The sequence below is a fragment of the Drosophila subpulchrella genome, chromosome 2R, assembly GCF_014743375.2.
Source record: "Drosophila subpulchrella strain 33 F10 #4 breed RU33 chromosome 2R, RU_Dsub_v1.1 Primary Assembly, whole genome shotgun sequence".
NCBI lineage: Eukaryota > Metazoa > Arthropoda > Insecta > Diptera > Drosophilidae > Drosophila > Drosophila subpulchrella.
In genome coordinates, this window is record NC_050611.1 from 21,697,380 (window position 1) to 21,717,706 (window position 20,327).

General features: G+C 47.8%; 4 protein-coding genes across 9 annotated transcripts; 1 reads left to right on the top strand and 3 right to left on the bottom strand.

Moving 5' to 3' along the window:
- Positions 1-147: 147 nt before the first annotated feature.
- On the bottom strand, positions 148-7,096 carry LOC119549412 (transient receptor potential cation channel protein painless). The gene is made up of 4 exons (XM_037857484.1): positions 7,037-7,096; positions 2,893-3,120; positions 853-2,832; positions 148-790 (listed from the first exon to the last, which is right to left on the bottom strand). Exons 2-4 carry the CDS (start codon positions 3,109-3,111, stop codon positions 257-259), a joined length of 2,733 nt encoding a protein of 910 aa, XP_037713412.1. The 5' UTR covers positions 3,112-3,120; positions 7,037-7,096; the 3' UTR covers positions 148-256.
- A 1,233-nt stretch (positions 7,097-8,329) lies between these two features.
- Positions 8,330-17,281, bottom strand: LOC119550089 (putative fatty acyl-CoA reductase CG5065). 3 transcript variants are annotated; one of them, XM_037858567.1, is made up of 8 exons: positions 17,079-17,276; positions 14,383-14,667; positions 13,891-14,316; positions 9,355-9,553; positions 9,062-9,301; positions 8,859-8,990; positions 8,672-8,797; positions 8,330-8,617 (listed from the first exon to the last, which is right to left on the bottom strand). In XM_037858567.1, exons 2-8 carry the CDS (start codon positions 14,660-14,662, stop codon positions 8,500-8,502), a joined length of 1,521 nt encoding a protein of 506 aa, XP_037714495.1. In that variant the 5' UTR covers positions 14,663-14,667; positions 17,079-17,276; the 3' UTR covers positions 8,330-8,499. The 3 variants fall into 3 exon arrangements, with proteins under 3 accessions (XP_037714495.1, XP_037714496.1, XP_037714497.1); XM_037858568.1 differs by lacking the exons at positions 8,330-8,617; positions 8,672-8,797; positions 8,859-8,990; positions 9,062-9,301; positions 9,355-9,553 and adding exons at positions 9,636-9,869; positions 9,930-10,058; positions 10,116-10,247; positions 10,306-10,744 and having other exon boundaries at positions 17,079-17,280; XM_037858569.1 differs by lacking the exons at positions 8,330-8,617; positions 8,672-8,797; positions 8,859-8,990; positions 9,062-9,301; positions 9,355-9,553 and adding exons at positions 10,756-11,383; positions 11,458-11,586; positions 11,660-11,791; positions 11,841-12,279 and having other exon boundaries at positions 17,079-17,281.
- An 896-nt stretch (positions 17,282-18,177) lies between these two features.
- Positions 18,178-19,597, top strand: LOC119550727 (protein CDV3 homolog). 4 transcript variants are annotated; one of them, XM_037859628.1, is made up of 4 exons: positions 18,178-18,482; positions 18,570-18,652; positions 18,767-19,031; positions 19,090-19,597. In XM_037859628.1, exons 1-4 carry the CDS (start codon positions 18,270-18,272, stop codon positions 19,342-19,344), a joined length of 816 nt encoding a protein of 271 aa, XP_037715556.1. In that variant the 5' UTR covers positions 18,178-18,269; the 3' UTR covers positions 19,345-19,597. The 4 variants fall into 4 exon arrangements, with proteins under 4 accessions (XP_037715556.1, XP_037715557.1, XP_037715555.1 ...); XM_037859629.1 differs by having other exon boundaries at positions 18,179-18,482; positions 18,785-19,031; XM_037859627.1 differs by having other exon boundaries at positions 18,180-18,482; positions 19,087-19,597.
- Positions 19,518-20,311, bottom strand: LOC119550729 (putative gamma-glutamylcyclotransferase CG2811). The gene is made up of 3 exons (XM_037859632.1): positions 19,903-20,311; positions 19,737-19,844; positions 19,518-19,673 (listed from the first exon to the last, which is right to left on the bottom strand). The coding sequence occupies exons 1-3, from the start codon at positions 20,214-20,216 to the stop codon at positions 19,631-19,633; spliced, it is 465 nt and encodes a 154-aa protein (XP_037715560.1). The 5' UTR covers positions 20,217-20,311; the 3' UTR covers positions 19,518-19,630.
- Positions 20,312-20,327: the final 16 nt, after the last annotated feature.

Consider the following 20,327-nt stretch of genomic DNA (forward strand, 5'->3'; position numbering starts at 1 on the left):
GCATGTCAAAACTTGGGGACTTTTCGCAGCGCTGAAAATACCTGGTTTATTACAATTATTACAAATTATTAAACCGAGTTGTCGGCTTCTGAAATTACATCTTATTCTGGCCTTCATTCGTCCAACTTTATTAATCATATATTAGTATAAATAACTTCCGACTAACTCGGCTGCTTTAATTCAAAGTTAAATGCAAAGATCTCAAAAGTTGATTAGCCTAATAAATACTATAGCTAGAATAATAACATAGGGTCCATCAGTTTCGATCCTGGAGCAGCTGTAACACCTGCTCCAGCCTGTGCTCGATTAGCTTTAAGCGACCGTCTTTGATCTGCTCCTGCTTTCGGCTCTGCTCCATGCTTTTCTTCTTGTCGATCACCGCCAGGGCCAATTTGACGGTTCGGCCGTCCATCTGGGAGCATTTTCCGGTGAGCACGGAGCAGCAGCAGGGCAGGAGTTTTACTGGAGGGTCCAGCAGTTTCTTTTGGGGCACATTCGGACTCATGGGCAACTGCTGGAAGCTCGCCTGGTTGTTGCCCTTAAGGGTCTTCAGCTCGAAGTCATCGCTCATAGGTATGAGCACCTTGCTCCCATCGTTCGGCAGCACAGTTATCTGGCGGAGGCTTAAGTAGTTGGGGTAGATGTTCATCAAACGTTGGCAGATGCTCCGTAAGAAATTATTGCCCATTAAAAACCCAGCCCGCCCGTGGCCAGTAAGAACCTGTTCATATCGACTCAAGACGTTGGTCCTGCAAATGGCACCGTTCAGTTCCGCCTGCGCCTTGATAGCCTGAATATTGTGGGAGAAGAGGTGAGCCAAGGACAAGGGAATATAAGTTCAGATGGACCCACCTGAGTATCGCTCACGGCCAGACCGTTCAGCAGGTTGAACAGCACAATTGTCATAAAGATCACGAAGAGGAGGAAGATAAGGTAGGTGTAGACACTCGTGAACTTGATGTCTCCGGCATCGAACTCGCCCGTCAGCATCACAATGGTCTTGATCAGGGCCTCGATGGGCTTGGAGAAGGTGTTGAAGTCCCCATCGTCCTCTGCCCCCTCCGCAGACACTTTTGCCTTACCGAAGAGGATGTAGAAGCACAGACTGAAGGTCAGTACGAAGATCGAGTAGAGGCCGAAGCTCTTCACGAAAGTGCCCGAGACTTCGCGCAACATGAGCATGTGGGTGGAAATGGAAAGCACTGGCAGGGAGCCCACCAGCAGACAGAACTCCATGGCGACCAATAAGATGGTTAGGACGGCCAGCACGCGTTTCGTCTCCTTGTCGAAGTTGGATTCCATGCAGGTACAGATGGATAAGATTATCAGAGCCACCTCCATGATGTTTGTTATAGACCAAAAATACCGAACTGGAGACATAATCCACTGGGTGCACTCCCGAATTATGAGGTAGCCAATTCCCAGCCAGGAGAGGATTCCGAAAACGACGGTAAGAGCTCTGAGATCGCTCTCGTGGTACTTTAGGAGAGTGTGGGCGATAATGGAGGCGGTGAAGAGCGAGTAGAGCAGGAAGTTACAGTAGAAGATCACGGATAGCCGGTGCCACTTAAGGAAGAGGAAGCTCGAGATCAGCGGGTGCTGCAGCAGGTGGCGAAACTCCTTTGAATCGGCGATGAACGCGATTGGGGCCATCTCGTCGTGCAGCTGATTGGAAGGAGCGGAAGGCTTGCCCGCACCAGAATCCCTCTCCTGGCGCATCAGGTTCTTGTAATCGATGATGATCTCAAAATTTCGTTCACCCGGCTTCTCTCCGTTTGTGGTGATGCAGGAGTCGAACTGCTCTTCGAGAACTTCGGGTGGCATGTCTTGGATGGGCAGCGTTCCAAAGGCGCTCTTGGAGCCAATGTAGGCGCCGTTGTTCAGGAGTTTCTTCATCGCCTTCGTATTGCGATTTAACACCGCATAGGAAAGGGGCACCAGACGCCCCGAGTCAGCCTCGTTGATGTCCACGCGATCGGAGTCTACGAGCAAATCGAAACAGCGCTGGTGGTTGAATCCATCATATGGCTGTTGCTCGAGACGACTAATCACCGCGTTAAGTAGCTTGGAATCCTTGGACAGCCGTAGGCTTGGCTCCGTTAGCAGTCGCTCCAGGGCTTGCCAGTTGCCATAAATTACGGCAGTCTCGACGGGACTCGCTTCGTTGGGCGAACCAGGCCTCGAGTTGATGTCGATGCCAGTCTTTAGAATGGCTTCAAAGGCTCTCTGCCTGCCTTTCTTGATGCTTTCCTGCAGCAGACTAAAGAACTCCTCCTGGTGGGTGTTCAGTTGGTTGTCCTTATGGGCATCTTTATGACTCTGCAGGTATTCTGCTAACTGCTGCTCGAACAGTTCTTCGTCTCCGTCCCGCAGGGTCCGTTGGAGGGTCTGGATGTCGATCTCCGGCCCGGTCTGGCGCTCTTCCGGCAGTGTGAGCTCCGGGTACTGCGCCTGCAGCAGCCGGCGTACCTCTCCTTTTCGGTAGCTATCGATGTCCAGCTCCGGTTGAGCCAGAAAGAGTTGAACGAATTCCTGCTTCTCGACCTTGACCTTGCTCTTCCTGAGCACATGATGCAGGGGTGTAAACTCACTCTGGTCCACGGTGTTGGGCGAGGCGCCGTTGCCCAGCAGAAGCTTCATGCAGGATAGCACCGCCGGGGCATTCTCCTCTGTGAGATTCTTGGCCAGCGAGTTTAGTGGCGTGAGTTGCGCGTACTTTCTATCAACCTGGACCTTTTGGCCCGGACGGGGATTCAGAAGAGCTGCGAGGTTTCCGGGATCCCTCGAGTCGGCGGCATAGTTGACTGCGGCCTTGTTCAGCTTCTGATTGATCTGGGGATGCGAGAGATGGTTAGCTGTGAAGAGATCTCTGCTTCTAGAGGCACTACTCACGTGGTTGACCTGACTGCCGTGGTCGAGGCAAGCCTCTATAAAGTCCCTGCAGCCCGGTGTGGAGAGCGCCTTCTCGAAGATGCTCGTGCCGCGGTCGTCCTGCAGGTCGGCTTGGGCACCGCAGTCCAGGGCGGCTTTGAACTGTCGGATGTCTTTCTTGGCCAAAGCTGCAGACAGTTGCGCCTGCGGGTCGATGAAGCCGCAGTTGTTTAAGTCCATTTTTGTGGTCTGGAAAGAGAGAGCGGCAACGGAGCGGATGAGCAATGTCTGTGTGGGCTGGCTCTTAGGTAATTAACCCACGCGTCGGATGAGTAACGGTCAGTCTGAAGTGACGTGATGCAAGAACCCGCATTGCTCACTCAACTTCTGACCCCAGCAAGCTTCTGGTCAGTCCCCGAAACCTTGAAAGGCTAAAACAATGGCATGGGACTGGACGCTCACAGAAAACGGCATTTGACATCGCTTCATGCTACGATGGTTTTCACATGGAGTGGACGTGAGGCTGAGCCGAAAGCTGCCCTACAGGTTTCTGGGCAAATCTCCGTTTTGGGGGCAATTAAAGAAAGCGTCTTAAGTGGTTTCTGTGGTACCGACTTCGGTCTTAAGTTGCTCCCCCATGTAGTTATTAAATTATAACAATCCCAGCGAAGACAAAACAAGGTCGGCGCTGGGCAGGGGCAGGGGCAGCACTTCTTCGGACTGATCCACAAAATGTGAATCAGGTTTGGTGCGGGTATCAACGTCTAACGATCATAAAGAATAATCATAAAATAATCGACACATCAGTATCAATTAGCAATCAATTTGTTGCGCTTTACGCTTTGATAACTCTTCTGTATTGTGGTCCTCAGTGGAGCCCTGGGGGCGGCTCAGTCGATGGGAGCGCTGAAATCGCAAGATTTATAGGCGGCTTCTTGCGTTAATTTCAAGGCGGTATCTTCTGGGGAATTCTCGTTTCTTCTCTGTGATACTTGAAATGTGTGAGAAATCGGCTAATCACACTCGAAATTTGCATACGCCACTGCCGATTATTTATCAATGGCCAAAGAATTGGTAATCAGGAAACATCTTCTCAGCCGTTAAAGGTGGCTCTTCCCCCTAACTCGTTTGGCTTCCCAAACAAATTGGGCTTGGTAAATGACCCCCAGGTGGCAAGTTCAGCCTGATAAGATAAACAGAATCGCACAGTCACCTTCCCTAATTGGCCCACTGTTTGGAGTCTCTGTTTGCGCTGTGTATTTGGCCACCAGGCTATTTGTAAAATCAATTGACAAACAACTTTATTGTTTACGGGGCTCAGGCCCAAAGTCTTAGGCGACAGTTGACAGAATGGCGTAATAGAAATTAGCAGAATCGTTTTCCAGAGTGAGCCATCCGAGGAACCGAATTCTTCGCAACATCCGGGGTGTGGAACAGACTAAGAGAATGGCCAAAAGAAAACTCGTCGATCAGGTTTGCACAGGCAAAGCAAGAAACAAGCATGCAATTGCACTTAACGGACGTTTTGCACAACTCTCAGCTGCAAAGATCTCAGGTTTTTCGACGGATCTCAAAGAAATAAAATCGAATAAAATGTGCACTTGGTCTGCATATGATACAAATCTGGCAGACACTGATATAAATAGCAACTATACTCTAGGAAAGTTTAAGAATGCTTTAAAGATCAAGGCTATCATTCGTATACTCTCTCTGATGATTAATACGGAAATTACACTATGCAAGTTATTTTTCAAAGTAAGCCTATAGTAGTGTAGTATAGAAGTATTAGAGTAATAGTGTGGATCGTTAGGACCATTTGTAGCAACTAATCTTGCTTTTCCAACAAATAAAAAATATATTTTGCACAAAACAATAGCCCAATCGAGTAACCTTTTATAAAAAATACGACAATTTATTAAAACATGCAGAAATAATTGGGAATCGTTAGCTTTGGTTTTAAGCTGCTAAGATCAGTCAGTATTTTAGTTTTAGGATCATGTTTATCCAAGTTACGAAAATAACTCTCCGCGAAAACATATTTTTGACAGAAATTCCTAACTATTATCTTTCATCAATTAGTGGTATGTAGTGGAGGGTATATACAGTTCGTCATGCCGAAGATATTTTTCTTCCTCACTCCCACTTCATTTCACTCACTCCCAATGAGCAATACGTAAACAAGAGCTCAGCAACACCATAAACTGGATAAGTAAGAGCATACGATATTTCTGTGCCACCCCGGAATATCTCTAAAGTCTTGAAATTAATGTTTACTTTCCTTGCTTGCTACATGCGTGATTCCTTAGCGAATGGGGTGCCAATATTTCGAGCCTCGAGAATGCTTTCGCGACCCAACAATGTTCGATGAGTGGGCGATTTTGGAAAATAATAAACTAATTTACTTGTCTATAAAGTCTGTTTATTGCCAGTGAGTTTGTTTACTTAATTTAGTTAATTTTCTGCATCTAATGAACAACAGACGTTCGTTCTGCTGTTTTTACTCTTCAAATGGAGGCTGAAAAATCAAAGGGATGTATATATCTGAATTCGAATGCTAAGGAGCGGCAGAAAAACAGCGATCGTGATCGAGGTCACCAGTCCACAACTGGAGTTTTTGTGAGTACACAACTTTAACCAAGCTCAGCCCAAAAAGTGTCATCATAAAAAAGTCATAATTAAGATGGATGCGTGCGGAGATGGGGCTGTAGATTTCTATATAGATGTAGACGGGGGCTGACTTCATGGTGAAGTGGGTTTGTGAAGCATCCGCGAAAAAACAACAGCAACAGAATTTAGTTGTATAATGAAAAAATGTGTTCGTTTAAACATCACAGACACATGGACAATAGCCAAACTAAAGTGGATACCCCCGGTCGCATGGGTATGTGTGCCCTATATACCCACTGTGCACTTCATAAACAATTGACTGGCCCACATCATGAACACAACAAAAGATTTGGAAGGGGAGTCCGGGGTGGAAGACAGAAAGCAGAGCCCCGCACGATTCAGTAATTTCAAAAAATTTAATTAAACACTCGGACGTACATAGTACATTTGTGAGATCAACCCGGGAAAGCGAACGAAAATTATTTGGTGCGAAGAACCGGCTGGAATCCCGAATAGAAGAAATGACCCCTTACCAATCGGCTCAGACCCAATAACCATTTCGTCCCCTTTGGATCTACGCCCCTGTGCCCCGCGAAAAGTAGAAAACGAATAAACAAAACTTGATGGGCGGAGCCAAATCGGCGAGCGAATGAATCCAGACGGACGGTATATGCATTCGTAAATAGGCTGAAGCTCCGGAGAGGGGATATTAACAAGCCGCATATCGCCTAATCGATGGATTACTTAATTGTAATTGGCAATAAAAAATGCAAATACTGCGATTCTGGAGGGGGACGGAAACACTAGACGCCTTAATTTGATGCAAATGGCGGTGCTTAGAGAGCGGGAGCTGTCCCCAAACCAAACACAATTCCCAGTTGGGTAAACATTGGGCTCAATTTACTGGTCTTACACGACACTTTCTGAACACGCCTGGTCAGCAAGAACATTTTCCGTTTATGTTGCCTTTGGGGACAGCTCCACAATCTGAACACTTCACAGAAAACTGGCCACCGGAGGCGTTGCCTTTTAGGGCACGGAACCCAGTTCGTGATCTACCCACCAGCCATTTGAAAATCGCTTTTTAAATCTTCGATGATGTCACAGGTCGAATACATTTCAAATTAATCATTTATCAAATGCAATTCAATCAATTTATTAGCTGTTCTAGACGTCATTAAAACAAAGCGGAGTTTTTATATTTTTTGCGACTGCGCCGTGGGCGCCGTTTTCTGCAGTTTTTTAACCTTGGTTCGTTAAATGTTTTAAAACTTGTTTTCACTGCGGATATTTTTGTCGTGTGGGCCGAGCTGATCTTTGCAATTGCGGTTTTGTATCTGCATTACACATGATTCATTCCCGTAACTAATAAAGCATTTTAATTTCACCGCGAGTCATCATCCCAAAGCTAAGATCTGTCACAACACCTTACTGATTTGCATAATCAATGAGGTGATTCATTCGATTTGCAGATCTTTATTGGGGTTTTTCAAAAACACTTTCCAAAAAAACTTAATCCCTTCACACGGAACGCACGTTGCAATGCCGCGATTATTACCTTATCCGTGAATATCCAGCCAACGACTAAACCGATCCCCGAAAGCGATCTTTAAAGTGGCGGGCTATTAACGAGAATTGAAAATTAACGAAAGCTAACAGAGGAGCGCCTGTTAACTTAACAGAGCCTTGCCTATCGATATATCGTCACTACCATAAATTGTGGCATACTTTGGAGGCTTGCCGCCATATTCAAGAGTATATCTTACATGTATGTAAAAGAATCAAAAAGGCGGCGCCCACAGTTTTGATGCCCGACAAATTTAATGAAATCCCCTACAATCAAATAAAAAGTCAAAAGAAATTATAAATCCAAAAGAAGTTTGCCGTTAAACTCTCAAGTACAGATCAATTTAGTCAGGAAAATGCATATATTTTAAATTCCTGAAGCACCTAAAATATGTTAAAATATGTAGTCAAAAATTCAAGCTTGCTGTTCTCAATTTCAGTCGATAGGGAATTTAATAACGAGTTCAACGGTGTAGTGCATTCTTTATTCTAATATTATTTCGCGCAATGGTGGTAAAAATTCCTTATTTTTTTGGCTGAAATAAAAGGTATTGAATTTTTGACAAAAAATCGCTTTTTTCAAAGCTTTTTATACCCGTTACTCGCAGAGTAAAAGGGTATACTAGATTCGTCGGAGAGTATGTAACAGATAGAAAAAAGCGTTTCCGACTCCATAAAGAATATACATCGTTGATCAGAATCACTAGCGGAGTCGATCTAGCCAGGTTCGTCTGTCCGTATGAACGTTGTGATCTCGGAAATATATAAATAAAAGCAACAATACTGGGATTAGGCATGCAGATTCCTGAGATTTTTTACAGGATAACATTGCCTACCTGTTGCTGGTGGATCCGTTGACAGAAGATCTCTCTGTTAAATTTCAAACATAATGCTAAAACATAAGTCTACATACAGTCAAATAATTTTGTATTTCCACCTATTGAACATATAACTTTAAGACTAACCCATTAGCTTTTGCAAAAAATAAGTCAACTATAATAGTGATCAATTATCAGCTCCTTTTTTTAAATCGCATTTGTTTTAAAACAGTGTTTCTTATATTTTTTCCCAGTGCGATTCATGTCCCGCAAAAAATAAAATGTTTGTTTATTTTACTTCTATACTCGTTGCTCGTAAAGTATCTTCTTCGCTCTCCCTTTAGCTGAGTAACGGGTATCTGATAGCCGAGGCCATCGACTATAGCATGTTCTCTTTTTTTTATTTACCATGCAATGCAAAAATTAAAACTTATTATACATAGCTTCCCATTTATTGTCACTAAAAGTTAATGCAGTTTTTATTTATTTTATTTTACAATTAACACGACTTGCAAAAACAAGTCAACGTATACAAAACACCTAAATATATTTGACCTGATTTACAAAAAATACCTTGCAAGGGCACGTGAACATAAAGGTACAATAATTAAAAACGGTGTTCGTAAAAAGCGAAGCCTCATTTACTAGACTGCACACCGTTTCGAACCAAATCGAGGATTCCTAGTTTTTGAGAAGTCCAGTATAAGAGGCCAGAAATAATGATCGTTTTGCAAATGCGGTCAAGGACATACATGCTGAATAAAAGGAAGATTGGTTAAAGGTGTTGGTGGTGCTCAGAAAATACCTACAATCTTAATTGTATGCGGGATTTGGGCAATGAGGTCAAAGGTTCCTTCATCACATACTGACGTCCCCCCAGAATGCTAACTTTCATGTACTCATAGTCGTCGACATCGTTGGTGTTGATCTTAAATCTACCCGGAGAAAATGTTGATTTAGAAATACCAATTACATAATACAAGGGCTACAGCTTACGTTCTTCGATCCGTTGCACTTAGTTCCTTGTAAATCTGATCAAAGTGTGTGGATTTAAAGTCCCAATTTCTGGTTGTGAAGAACTGCAGCACCTCCAGACCGACGGCTATTTTCGTTTGTACCCGAATCATACTGAAATAAAAGAAAACAAGCCAATCATAGACTAATTGTTTCCGCCAATTCACTTCCCTTAAAGATCTTACAAGCGTCGCTGTCCGAAGATCAGAAGTAGGAAATCGATAAAGTAAGCTGGCAGCCACATAAACAGGATGATGCAGATGGTGTGGTAGAATTTGCTGGAGGTCATGTTGCCGTCGGGATACCAGAGCCCAACTTCAAAGGGGTACTTAATGCCCAATTCGCGACCCACATCCATGATCCATTTCCAAGTGCGTTTTTTGGCATCGTCCACGGTTAGATTGTAGACTGGTACCTGTAGAGGTCTGCGACGAAAGCAATGCGTCATATTGATATGGATGACATCTTTGAGATTTACCTCTTCTCTGCGAGACTGTTGTGGTACGGCAGCAATATCAGGCCGTTGATGGCGATGTCCACGGGTATGACTTCAGACCTGAGTTCGCCATTGCAGATCATGGATCGGATGACTCCTTTGCCGGCGCCAATTAGGACACCCGTGGGTCCGTTCATATTGTCCACCCAACCTGGCAGGGGCTCAGCAACAGCTGGAGTTACTGGGAGAACAAAGAAGACGTCAGGTAAGCCCGCAAAGTCGACCCTTTGTGAGAAAGTAGGGGGAGAGAAACACGGGGCAGGTGCCATATGCATAAGTTCAACAACCTAGGGTCATATTTATTTGGAATCAAAACCTCGAATATGCGTAACTACAACTAAGCTAAGTGACTAAATAAATGCCTGTGACCACCAAACCAATGTGAGTCCACCGGGAACTCGACTCAGAATAAAGCCAGCACCCCCGTCCACTTGAGGAGGTAGTAGAAGAACAGTCCCACGATCAGCGTTTTGCACACAATGTCCACGACCCATTGGCTGGAAGAAATCAAAGAACCACGTCAATTGGCTATCGCCAGAGTTTTTTACCCGACTCACATATTCATGTGCACGCGCGCCCTGGGAATATCTTCCTCCTTCTCCTTGAGAATAAACTTGCGGGCGCCCTTGGCACACTCAATCATGTACTCCTCCTCGGTGTCCTTGGTGTTCATGTTCATGTTAAAGCTTTACGGAAGGGGGAAGTGTTTACCATAAATCCTATCAAAATGCATCTACACTTACATCGCTTTGTCCTCCTCGTTGAGTTTGCTCCACAGCGAGGCGTAGTTGTCCGAGCGGAAGCACCAGGCATTGAGAGTGAAGAACTGCAGTACACCCAGACCCGTGGAGATCTTCTCCTGCACCCTCAGCATGCTAGAAAAAGAGGAGGATGTGAATGGCATACGATCATCTTTTATGTTCCGCAACTTACAATCTCTTCTGGCCAAGGATCAGCATCAGGAAGTCCAGGAAGTAGGCGGGCAGCCAGTGGAACAGGGCCACATTGAAGTTGTGGTAGTAATGGTTGGTGGTGACACAGGGGTCCGGGTACCAGAGGCCGGCGTTGAAGGGGATCTGCTTGTTGATGCGCTTGCTCATCTCGACCACAGTGCCCATGGTCATCTTCCTGTGGTCCGCGTTGGTGATGTTGTAAACGGGTACGTTGGCAGGACGCTTGGCCTGCTTGTTGAACTCGTAGGGGATGACGATCAGTCCGTTGATGGCGTAGTCCACGGGAATCACCTCGGCCTTGTTCTTCTGGTTGACCAGGACGGACCGGATCACGCCCTTGCCGCACCCGATCATCAGGCCAGTCGGTCCGTTCAGGTTGTCCACCCATCCGGGCAGCGGCTCGTAGGCAGCTGGGGAGACTAGGGGGCAAATGGAAGAGGGGTTTACTAGGAGACGTTCGATCAGAACTCCAGGTGATACCAGTTCTACATACCACGAGCCCAGGATGATGGTCACCGAAGCCGGTTTATGTGTGTTAATGTGTGTATGGTGTGGGTGTGAGTGGGATTAGGTCTTAGCCAAAGATGAGTGTGCGAATTTAGAATAATTGGGTGTAGAGTGTGATTTTGGGGAAATCATCATTGTTCTGTGTAGTTCTGTTTGTGTTGTTCGTGTTGTCTCGCGACCGGATGGTCCTCTGCACTGGATCAACACTTGGACACTTGAAGCACAGACACATAAGCTAAGTACACAGACTTTTTATTTTCACATATAACATAGATAATCACTTAAAGTAGAAATGAAAACCAGGTCCGAGGCCTCTCGTCGAGAGCCCCGGAGTTGTGCCCCAAAGCGAACCTAAGCGGAGATTGATTGAAAAGTGCGCGCAAATGAATTGGAGGTGGTCCGGGTCACCAGGTCACTAGGTCACCGGGTCTCTGGGTCACCGGGTCTCTGGGTCACCTCAGACGCCCAGGAGACGTGCCACCAAACCGTAGGTGTAGTAGCACAGGGATCCAACGATAACCGTCTTGCAAACGCGGTCCAAGATGTACATTCTACAAATGAAAGGAGGGCAGTGCTCAGAAATCAGGGATTTGAGTTCTGGAACCTGGGGACGGGACTCGCTTACAGCTTCAGCTGGAGCCGGGCACGCGGCAGGCTGTCGGGCGACTCCTTCATCAGGTACTGCCGCCCTCCCTGGACACACGACTCAATGTACATGGGGACGGTCTCCTCGGGATCCATGTCCATATTGAAGCTTTTGGGTGGGATCAGGGGTTTGAATTTAGTCTCAACTCAACTCAGTACTCCTCTACCCTCGCGTTACGTACTTTTTCCTGTCCGCCTCGTTCAGCATGTCCCAGAGCGAGGAGTAGGCTTCCGACTTAAAGAACCAGGCGCGCATCGTGAAGAACTGCAACACCTCGAGGCCCACCGAGATGCGGTTCTGGACACGGATCATGCTAGGGAGAAAAGGTCAGGATCTGTGACTGTGACCTCGCCGCCACTTACAATCGCTTCTGGCCCAGCAGCAGCAGAATGAAGTCGATGAAGTAGGCGGGCAGCCAGTGGAAAAGCAGCACGTTGATGTTGTGGTGCAGCTTGTTGGTGGTGATGCATCCGTCCGGATACCAGAGGCCTGCCTCCATTGGGTAACGGTACCCAATCTCCTTGCTCATTTCGATCACCTCGCCCCACTGCATCTTCCGGTGGTCAGCGCACGTGATGTTGTACACCGGCACCTCCGCCGGCCGCTCCGTCATCTTGGCGATCTGGTAGGGAATCACGCACAGTCCATTGATGGCATAGTCCACCGGTATCACCTCGGAGAGGTGGCGCGTGTCGATCAGCATGGAGCGAATGACGCCCTTCCCGGCACCGACCATAAGGCCAGTGGGTCCGTTCAGGTTGTCCACCCATCCCGGAACAGGCTCGTACGCCGACGGCGACACTGGGCGGACGGGAGTTGAGTTCAGTCTGGCGGGGATTGGACTCCTCCTCCCTTCCGGGGATCAAGCTGATGTGGATGCGGAGGCGGGGGTAAGCGGGGGCTGGTTGCAGTTTCTGTCTTCTTCTGTTTTCATTGCATGCTCATTGAACTTTTTGGTCAATGACGACGGCGTTTGTGTGCAGTGGTTGATGTGGTTTGTTGTTTTAAGCAATGTGCCGAACTATGGGTATGTATTGAATCGGACTTTTTCTTTTCAAGCACTGTGGAGGTTGTTGGCGGTTGTAGCTTGCTCGGATCTGTATTGCTGCTGCTGTGGTTCATGTGCGGTGTTCGTATTAAGAGGCAAGCGAGTGAGCCCGCCCCAGAGAGGAGGTCGCGAAATCGAACCGGTGGCGATGTCATAGAACACACGGAAAGCGTAAGACACTGGACGAATTAGCGGTAGGCGGCAAGAAGCGGCTTAAAACTAGCACCAAAGCAGCCCTCTCCCCAAAAGACATTTATTACCATCTGCTAAAATCTCCTAAGATCTGCTAAAATCCGCGAACTCTGCGGAACTTTGTTCGCTAGTTAGCAAGCCTCCATATTTACTGTGTTTATTGGTTATTTGCCAAGCTAAGCGGGTCACCGCTGCCTTGATCCCGCCCTGCAACAAGCGAATCATCTATCTGCTCCTCCCGATTTCACTATAAAAGCTAGCCTATCATTAGATAAGTTTGGCGGGAACTGTCAGCGGAAATACCTATTTACAAACCTACCCCTAACTGAGTAGTTTAATCGGGACTTCAAAGACTTACTACATTTACTGAAATGTACTTCTGCACTCAACAAAACTACATTCGTGAAAATATAATTATTATCCATTAATTTTCTTTTAAATAGACTCCTCTTTTGCCCAATCCTTATATTTTCAGATACCTTTGTAAATTATCAAATATATTTACAAAACATAATAATACACACAATATAATATGATTGTTACTTCTTCTAATAAGAGTAAAACAGTTTTAAAGTTCTCGGTTAATATTTGCAAGAGAGTAGATCGTAAAAAGCTACTCATTTAAATTCTCGGAAACTAAGATTGTTTTTTATTCAGACAGAATTTAACTGTTAGGTAATCTGCATAAGTCTGTCATTATCACCGAAAATACTATACGCCACTATTGAGTTACCCCATGGTTTTAATTAAAAAGTGTTTGGTTTTGCGGATTTGCATCATGCCGCTCTAACAGGTTTCTGCCCGATAGTTTCTCTATTTCCTATAAATAACGACCTTTCAAGTTGGCCAAAAATTGCTAATAGAAAAGTTTAATTGACTGCCATCGCAGGCAGCCAAAAGTCGCCAGGTGGCCGAAAAAGAAATAAATAATAAGCAGCATAGACACATAGACTGAGGCGATTTAAGCGGAGGCGCATGATTAGTTAGCAAAGGGGAGACTGGCGGCTGGCCAATTGCAGTCTCCATTTCGACTCCAGCGCAGCTGGCCACCAAGCAAGCAAGCATACCCCCAGCCGGAGGCGTGGCGCATTAACGACTCGAGTAAATCGAAGCAAGAAAGCAACACGGAGGGGCAACACTGGGATGGGGTTCGTGCCCGAAAGGTCACTTACCGATGCTGGGACGGGCGATGATGACGGGCATGGACTCGTAGTGGTCCCGCACTAGGAGCTCCGCCAGGCGCTTCGAGTAGGTGTAGGTGTTTGGGTGCGGCTTGAGCAGATCGGGTGTGATGGCGTCCAGGGTCTTCACGTCCATCCACTCGGCCAGGCGCATGAGGTCCTCGGGCTTGTGCGGGAACTCGTACACCTTCTCGTACATCACCTCCTGGTCGCAGTTGCAGAAGGCCGTGGACAGGTGGACGAAGGCCTCTAGCTGCTTCATCTCCTTGGCCACGTTGAGGGCGCGCCGGGTGCCCAGCAAGTTCATGTCGATGGCGTCTCGAAGGTTTCCCTCCAGCTTAAGTGTGGCCGCCATGTGGAACACGATGTTGGTGCTCTCGGTCACGTGCTTCAGGCTCTCCCCGCTTAGGCCCAGCTCTGGAAATGGAGGGCAGTAGGTGCTGAAGTCTCTTAATAAAAGGATGGCCTGTGTTCTCTACTTACGGTCAAAGGTCACGTCGCCCTGGTAAATGGTCACCTTCTTGAGCATCTCCGGACGCTCGTCCTTGATGCGCTGGAAAATGGGCAGCTTGAACATCTCCTCCAGACGCGTCTCGGGAGCCTTGCCGCGCTTCGGGCGGCAGATGATGATCACCTCCTTGAGCGAGTGGCAGGAGTAGAGCAGCTTCTCCAGCAGCACCTTGCCCATGAACCCGGACGCTCCAGTGATGAAGATCGTCTTGTCCTTGTAGTACTCCTGCACGGGCGACAAATCCACCGTCATCTTGACTGCAAAAAGAGGGGACATGTGGCTGCATTAGCACACCTTCTGGGGATTGGGAATGGGAACGGCGTTTCGGAGTGGCGCAAGAAGCATTCCGGGAAAGCGAAAACCAGTCAAAGGAAAAACTAGTGATTGGCGAGTGGCGCAAGTGGTGCTGGAAAAACTGGGGCTCATTCTGGCCACGCGTGCCCCTCTTGCCACATCTGGAGACCGAGTTGGAAGCAGCGAGCTGAACCTGCCGCAAACTGGTTTCCATTGGACTTTCGGTTTCTATTTGGATTTTCGATTGCGCCTGTGGATTCGCATTTCTTTGCAGGCTTATGCAACTGCCGGGGGTAGCTGCTAGCTGGTAGCTGGCATCGAACCCGTCCAGCACGCCAGCCAGGTTGGCTTTTTATCGCCCCCTCCGCCATTCGGGGATTGTTGCAAGTATTCGTTGCCCAATCTGCATGCGGCTGGCTTCGATTGCAGCCGCGTTACAGTTGGCCACATCTGCGCGCAATCTCCGACTGTGGCTGTGCCGTGCACTTTGTCCATGTCATGACATTTCACGCAAGACCGAGCGGACGTGTTTGTTTACCTATTTATTCTGTGTGTGGCACCCCGCCCAGTCATAACCATATCCATTACTGTATCTTCATCAGCGAGTGTTTACCTCCACCAGCAGAGCAGAGCTGGCGAAGATGGAAATCGCAAGGAAGCATGACGCTGCACCTCCACTGCACCTTGAACTACAAAGTCTAATCTACATAGCTGTAGGAGGTTTTTCCTACGTCTCTTGGCGCCCGCCATTTCTGGGGCTTGTTACTTAGCCCCAGTTTTTGGATTTGGCTTTATGGCCAATTAAAACGCGTCCGCCGAATGTGTGAAAACAGCAAGAGCAGCGCCACAGTCCGAGAAACAACCTCAGATCGCCTGCACTTATGCAAGCCTCGGAATACACACATTGAGCCAAATTTTGAGAGCCGGGTCGGCCAAGTTGTCAAACCCGAAGCCATGAGCATAACACTCCACTTTGCTGAAACTGAACCTAAAACAACGAAGCTTCATTTGGTTGAGTGCAAACGAAAGACTTAGGCAACGAACTTGATCCATATAGAGGCGGAAGAGGAGAAAGCTGAAGGGGAGTCAGCGAACTGTAACTAAACTCTTCAAACTTAATCAATCATCAAGAAGTGAACTATTTTAATAGTTAAGAAGATATTAGGCACTTCTCAATATGTTAACTCTTTTTTGTATTCTTTTGGCATAGTGGTTAATCGATATAGTATGTTAAAGCTAATCTTACTTTTGAAGCAAACAACCTTTTCCAATCTAAAATGTGTTCACTTCAATTTTACCTTCCCCGCAATTGGCGAGTGTGTTTTTAAAGCTCTTAAGGTATTGCGTAAGGGCAAAAAATGACCCTATTCAAAACGTCAAGACTCTTTATATTATTTTATTTGTTTCCCCTCCGGTTTGTCATATTTTTATTAGAGCCCAAACCGGTATGGCAGTTGTAAGTAGAAACATTTTCGAATCTTTAATTAGCTTGTATGTGGCTGTGTTTATTGATGGTGTGTTCCTCTTGTTTACATATTGCTATTTTTTAGCCCAAGTAGTATTTTGTTGTTGCAATTCGATTGCGACCTCAGAACTGGCTAACGATGATGGGGGCCATTAAAATTTTCCAATGCAAAGTGCAGCCCCCAATCTGTCTGCAGTTAATAAAGCCAATGCAACGGCGTGTCTGTGATTGCGATTGACTGACTGCCGACGGACGACTCACTGACCCCTTTTCGGGACTCCGATTGCCGTAAGATGGAGATGGCTGTGTGGAGGATCATTAAGAAAGCCACTTGAGGCTGAGACATTAAACCATGAAATCGAACAAATTTTAAATGTTTGGCAATTCTTCCATTCCATTGCCCATTTGGCCTTTGGTCGCGAAGTCTCACGAAAGATTTAAATAAAAAAACCCCCTCAGTATGTAAATAGCCTTTGTGCTCGATCAGCATTGATACAAATGAGACGAAGCCCCGACACACAAATTAACAGTGATCCGAGGCTCAAGTATATGCAAAGGGCCAGGCTAAATCACGGAACTCGTAGCGGAAAATTTGAAGTATCACCTGTCCAGGTCATGACACGACCCTGACACAGACGCGGGTTCACGAGCGTATCTCGCACGCAGACTTAGTAGGACAGGCTCTTGATTGCGATACGAATCTAGAGGGGCTGGCTTTTATAATCCCCAATTAAACGCTTCGCTGGGCAGGTAAATGCCTCGAATTGCAGCCTAATTGCCCCGAAAAGTGGTCGGCCAAAGACAATGCGGCAATCAAAAAAGGCCAGGAAGAGTCTCTGGTCGAGATGATGTCGGAGTGCAAGGCTGGACACCAGCGAACATTTTGGCGCAGCCAAGTGTTTCAATTACCTCGAGTGCTTGGGATTCTCCTCAATTAAAACACTTGCGATATTTGTATCAAACTCGTGGCTCGCACACGCGAATTAATGCGAGACTTTAGCGGTTCGGATCGGGTCGGCTCGAATCGAATCGAAGCGAACTGTATCGAAATGGAGATGGCTTTGGGGGATAGACCCGATGTGCACGCTGCGACGCTCGAAAGAAGACTGAACGCGACCAGCCCGGTGGCTGTCAATATGAATGGGTTGCGGAGTGGGCTGGCCGCGCTCTGGGATGTGGCAAACCCGGGCGAAACGAAGCGAAAACCACTGGCCTGGCCGGGTAGGTGTTGGTACAGACATAAATATCTATTAGCTTGGCTAATCTAGGCGGAACTGCCTGTCTGGCCCAAGAGCCTGGGACTGGGCCGAGTACTGGGCCAAATAGTTATCTTTCGGGCTCTTAGGTGCGGCATGCGAATCCCAGGAACACTTAAGCATATTTGGGGACAATTAGCTCCGCAATTTGGACAAGTTTAGTGGCTCTGTCGCTTTGACTCGGATTAGACATATTGGCATCATTATGAATGCAAAATTAGCAGGGGACTCCGTTTCCATTACACAATGGTCCAGCTTTGCATTCGCAGCCACCGCCGCAGTGGTTTCCACTTTGTTTGACTTAATTAGGTGGTTATCAATCTCCTATGCAAATAGCTCGTTGCCCAATGTCGCGAAAATAGGTAATCAATGCAGAGTCTTTCCTGTGATTTTTGCACACGTTAATTATGCATATTGCCAATATTGTTGCAAAAAATTAATTTCGTTCAGTTCCGTTATTGCCGTGTTTTTGAAAAGTCCGCCACCCGAATATTGGCAATAATTCCCCATAAATCAATAGTTCGCCACTGTGGATTTGAAAAGCCCGCCAACGGTAGGATTATCGATTCCATGCTAAATATATCGGTGTGTTATTTACAAAGAAAGGCCCGGAACGCAACGTTTGCCTAGACTAGAGACTTAACTAATAACATCTAAATCAAAATTAAGCAAAATAAGAACTAGTTAGAACACGAATTAAACATAACTTCGCTGTGAATTCCCCGGAGCCCGCAGCCCTGGCCCGCCTATCGATAAGACCACAGCCCTGGCACAAAAGGCGTGCAGAGTTGTTCTCCAAATTTCCTGTCGCGAATCTTTATTCATTTATAATTAATTGCAAGCCATGGCCGAACTGGACGATTTCTTCGCGAAAAAGGACAAGAAGAAGGGCAAGAAGACGACCAAGTTCGTGACCGCCGACGAGCTGGTGAAGAGCTTGGAGGACGGCGTCAAGCGCGAAGTGGTCAAGCCAAAAAAACCCGAGGCAGTCTCTGGCGGCGTGGCAGTGGTAGGCGAAAACGAGAACAGCGGCACCAAGGTGCCAGAGTCCGCCCCGGTGAGTATCAGTCCGCGTCTGGTGAAATCGCCGCCCAATGGCCACTAATTACGTGACTGGGTCGCCTGTTGTTGTACCACCCCGCAGCCCGTCGAGGAGGAGTGGAAGGAGTTCGAGGAGGAGCAGCGCAAGGACTACAGCGGCCTGAAGATCGGCCAGCTGAGCACCATGTGAGTTTTCACCTCATTCCGCCGAGAACCCGTTCAAAGAGCGCGAACAAAGGCCACTTTCACACATTGAACTTTCTTTTGACCCCGCATGTTGCGAAAACCCACTCTCTACAGCTCTTCGGCCCATTCCAGAACTGCCCAGGAATCCGCCGAGGCGAGGGCTGCTCGGGTGCCCTCCTCCGCTCCGGACGGTGGCAACTACGACGAGGACGATGAGGACAGCAATGGGTACGACAACGCGGACCCCAACAAGGAGCGCGTCGGGCACGGACCCTGGAAGAAGGTGATCCCGGCCGAGGAGGTGATGCAGATCCCGGTGCCCGTGGAGGTGGAGAAGCCCTCGTCCAAGACCTACGTTTCACCCGCGCTACGCTACAGCGTAAGTCCTTAGAGCCACTCGATCCAGAATCTGTCTAATCCTTAACCATCTGCAGCAGCAGGCCAGCAGCGGACTGGGTGGCGGGTCCATTGGCGGCGCCATGCGTCCTCGGCGCGCCGCCCCCGACATCACCAACACCGAGTTCTTCCCAACGCTCAGTGCGGCGCGTCCGGAGGAACAGCGCAAGAAGAAAAACGAACCCGCCTTCGAAGAAGTACGCCACGGTGGCCGCTTCCAGCGCGTCCAGGAGTCCACGACTGCCCCGGTGGCGGCCTCAAACCGATTCCAGTCGCTCGACGACGAAGCCAGCTAGGTCCAGGCCCTGCCAACGTTGCTGTTGCTGGCCACGGAAACCGCTTTCTACCACAGTGTCCGCTGCCGAGCTCAAGTCATCCACGGGTTCTGCGCCAGCACATGCAGATTTTCTAGGCTTTTTGATTCATCTATACCTCCACTGCTACTCTTACCCTAAACCACAAACTACTATTGTTCATTTCGTTTTGCATTTTTGAAGTATGGAATCAATGTAATAGAATACGAATAATAGCCATGCGTTGAAATCCGTTTATAAACGTTACTTTTTTATAAGCTCCCGTGTCTCACTCATCCATGGCGAGGTCCTCGGGGCAACTCTCCAGGTAGCTGCAAAAGCGGGAGATGCGTCAGTAAGAGAGGTCTTCTCTGGCCGGAATGGTGCGCACTGACTTTTCGTTGTACGGCTGCTCCGGCGTGTTGTGGTACGAGGTCAGCAGCTTCTTGGCCAGCATCTTCTCCGGGAAGTTGCGGATCAGGTACAGCCAGCACTGGATGGTCCTGCGGGAAGTGTCGAAAGTGAGAGCTCCCATATGGCAGTTACCCGCTCCCTGCATACTCATTCTGCTCTGTCACTATGGCCTGCTCCTCGCGATCATAGTAAGCTGGGTAGTCCTCCAGTTCGTCTAGTTTGGAAAACATGGCCTGGTCCACTTCGTAGACTTCGCCTTCTATGTGGTTCCCTTCGCCTGGGCGAGCAAGCAGGAATGGAATGTTGTAGCGGGTGCCCACCACCAGGGGAAACTTCACCGCCGTCTTCCCCCTGCCCAGAAACCTGGCCTGGCCATTCTCCTTCTTTGTCAGCCAATGATGGTTGGGTTCCTGGCGCTTGAGCGTTCCATAAACAAAGACCCTCGCCGCCATTCTCAGCATACCCACTGCGCTTCCCGCCGCCGGGCTTATCAGTTACGACGTTCGTCGTGCGGTCAAATCCGCATGTGATTGCCCAGTCGACGTAACCCGCCCGCTCTTCTTCTTGCCGCC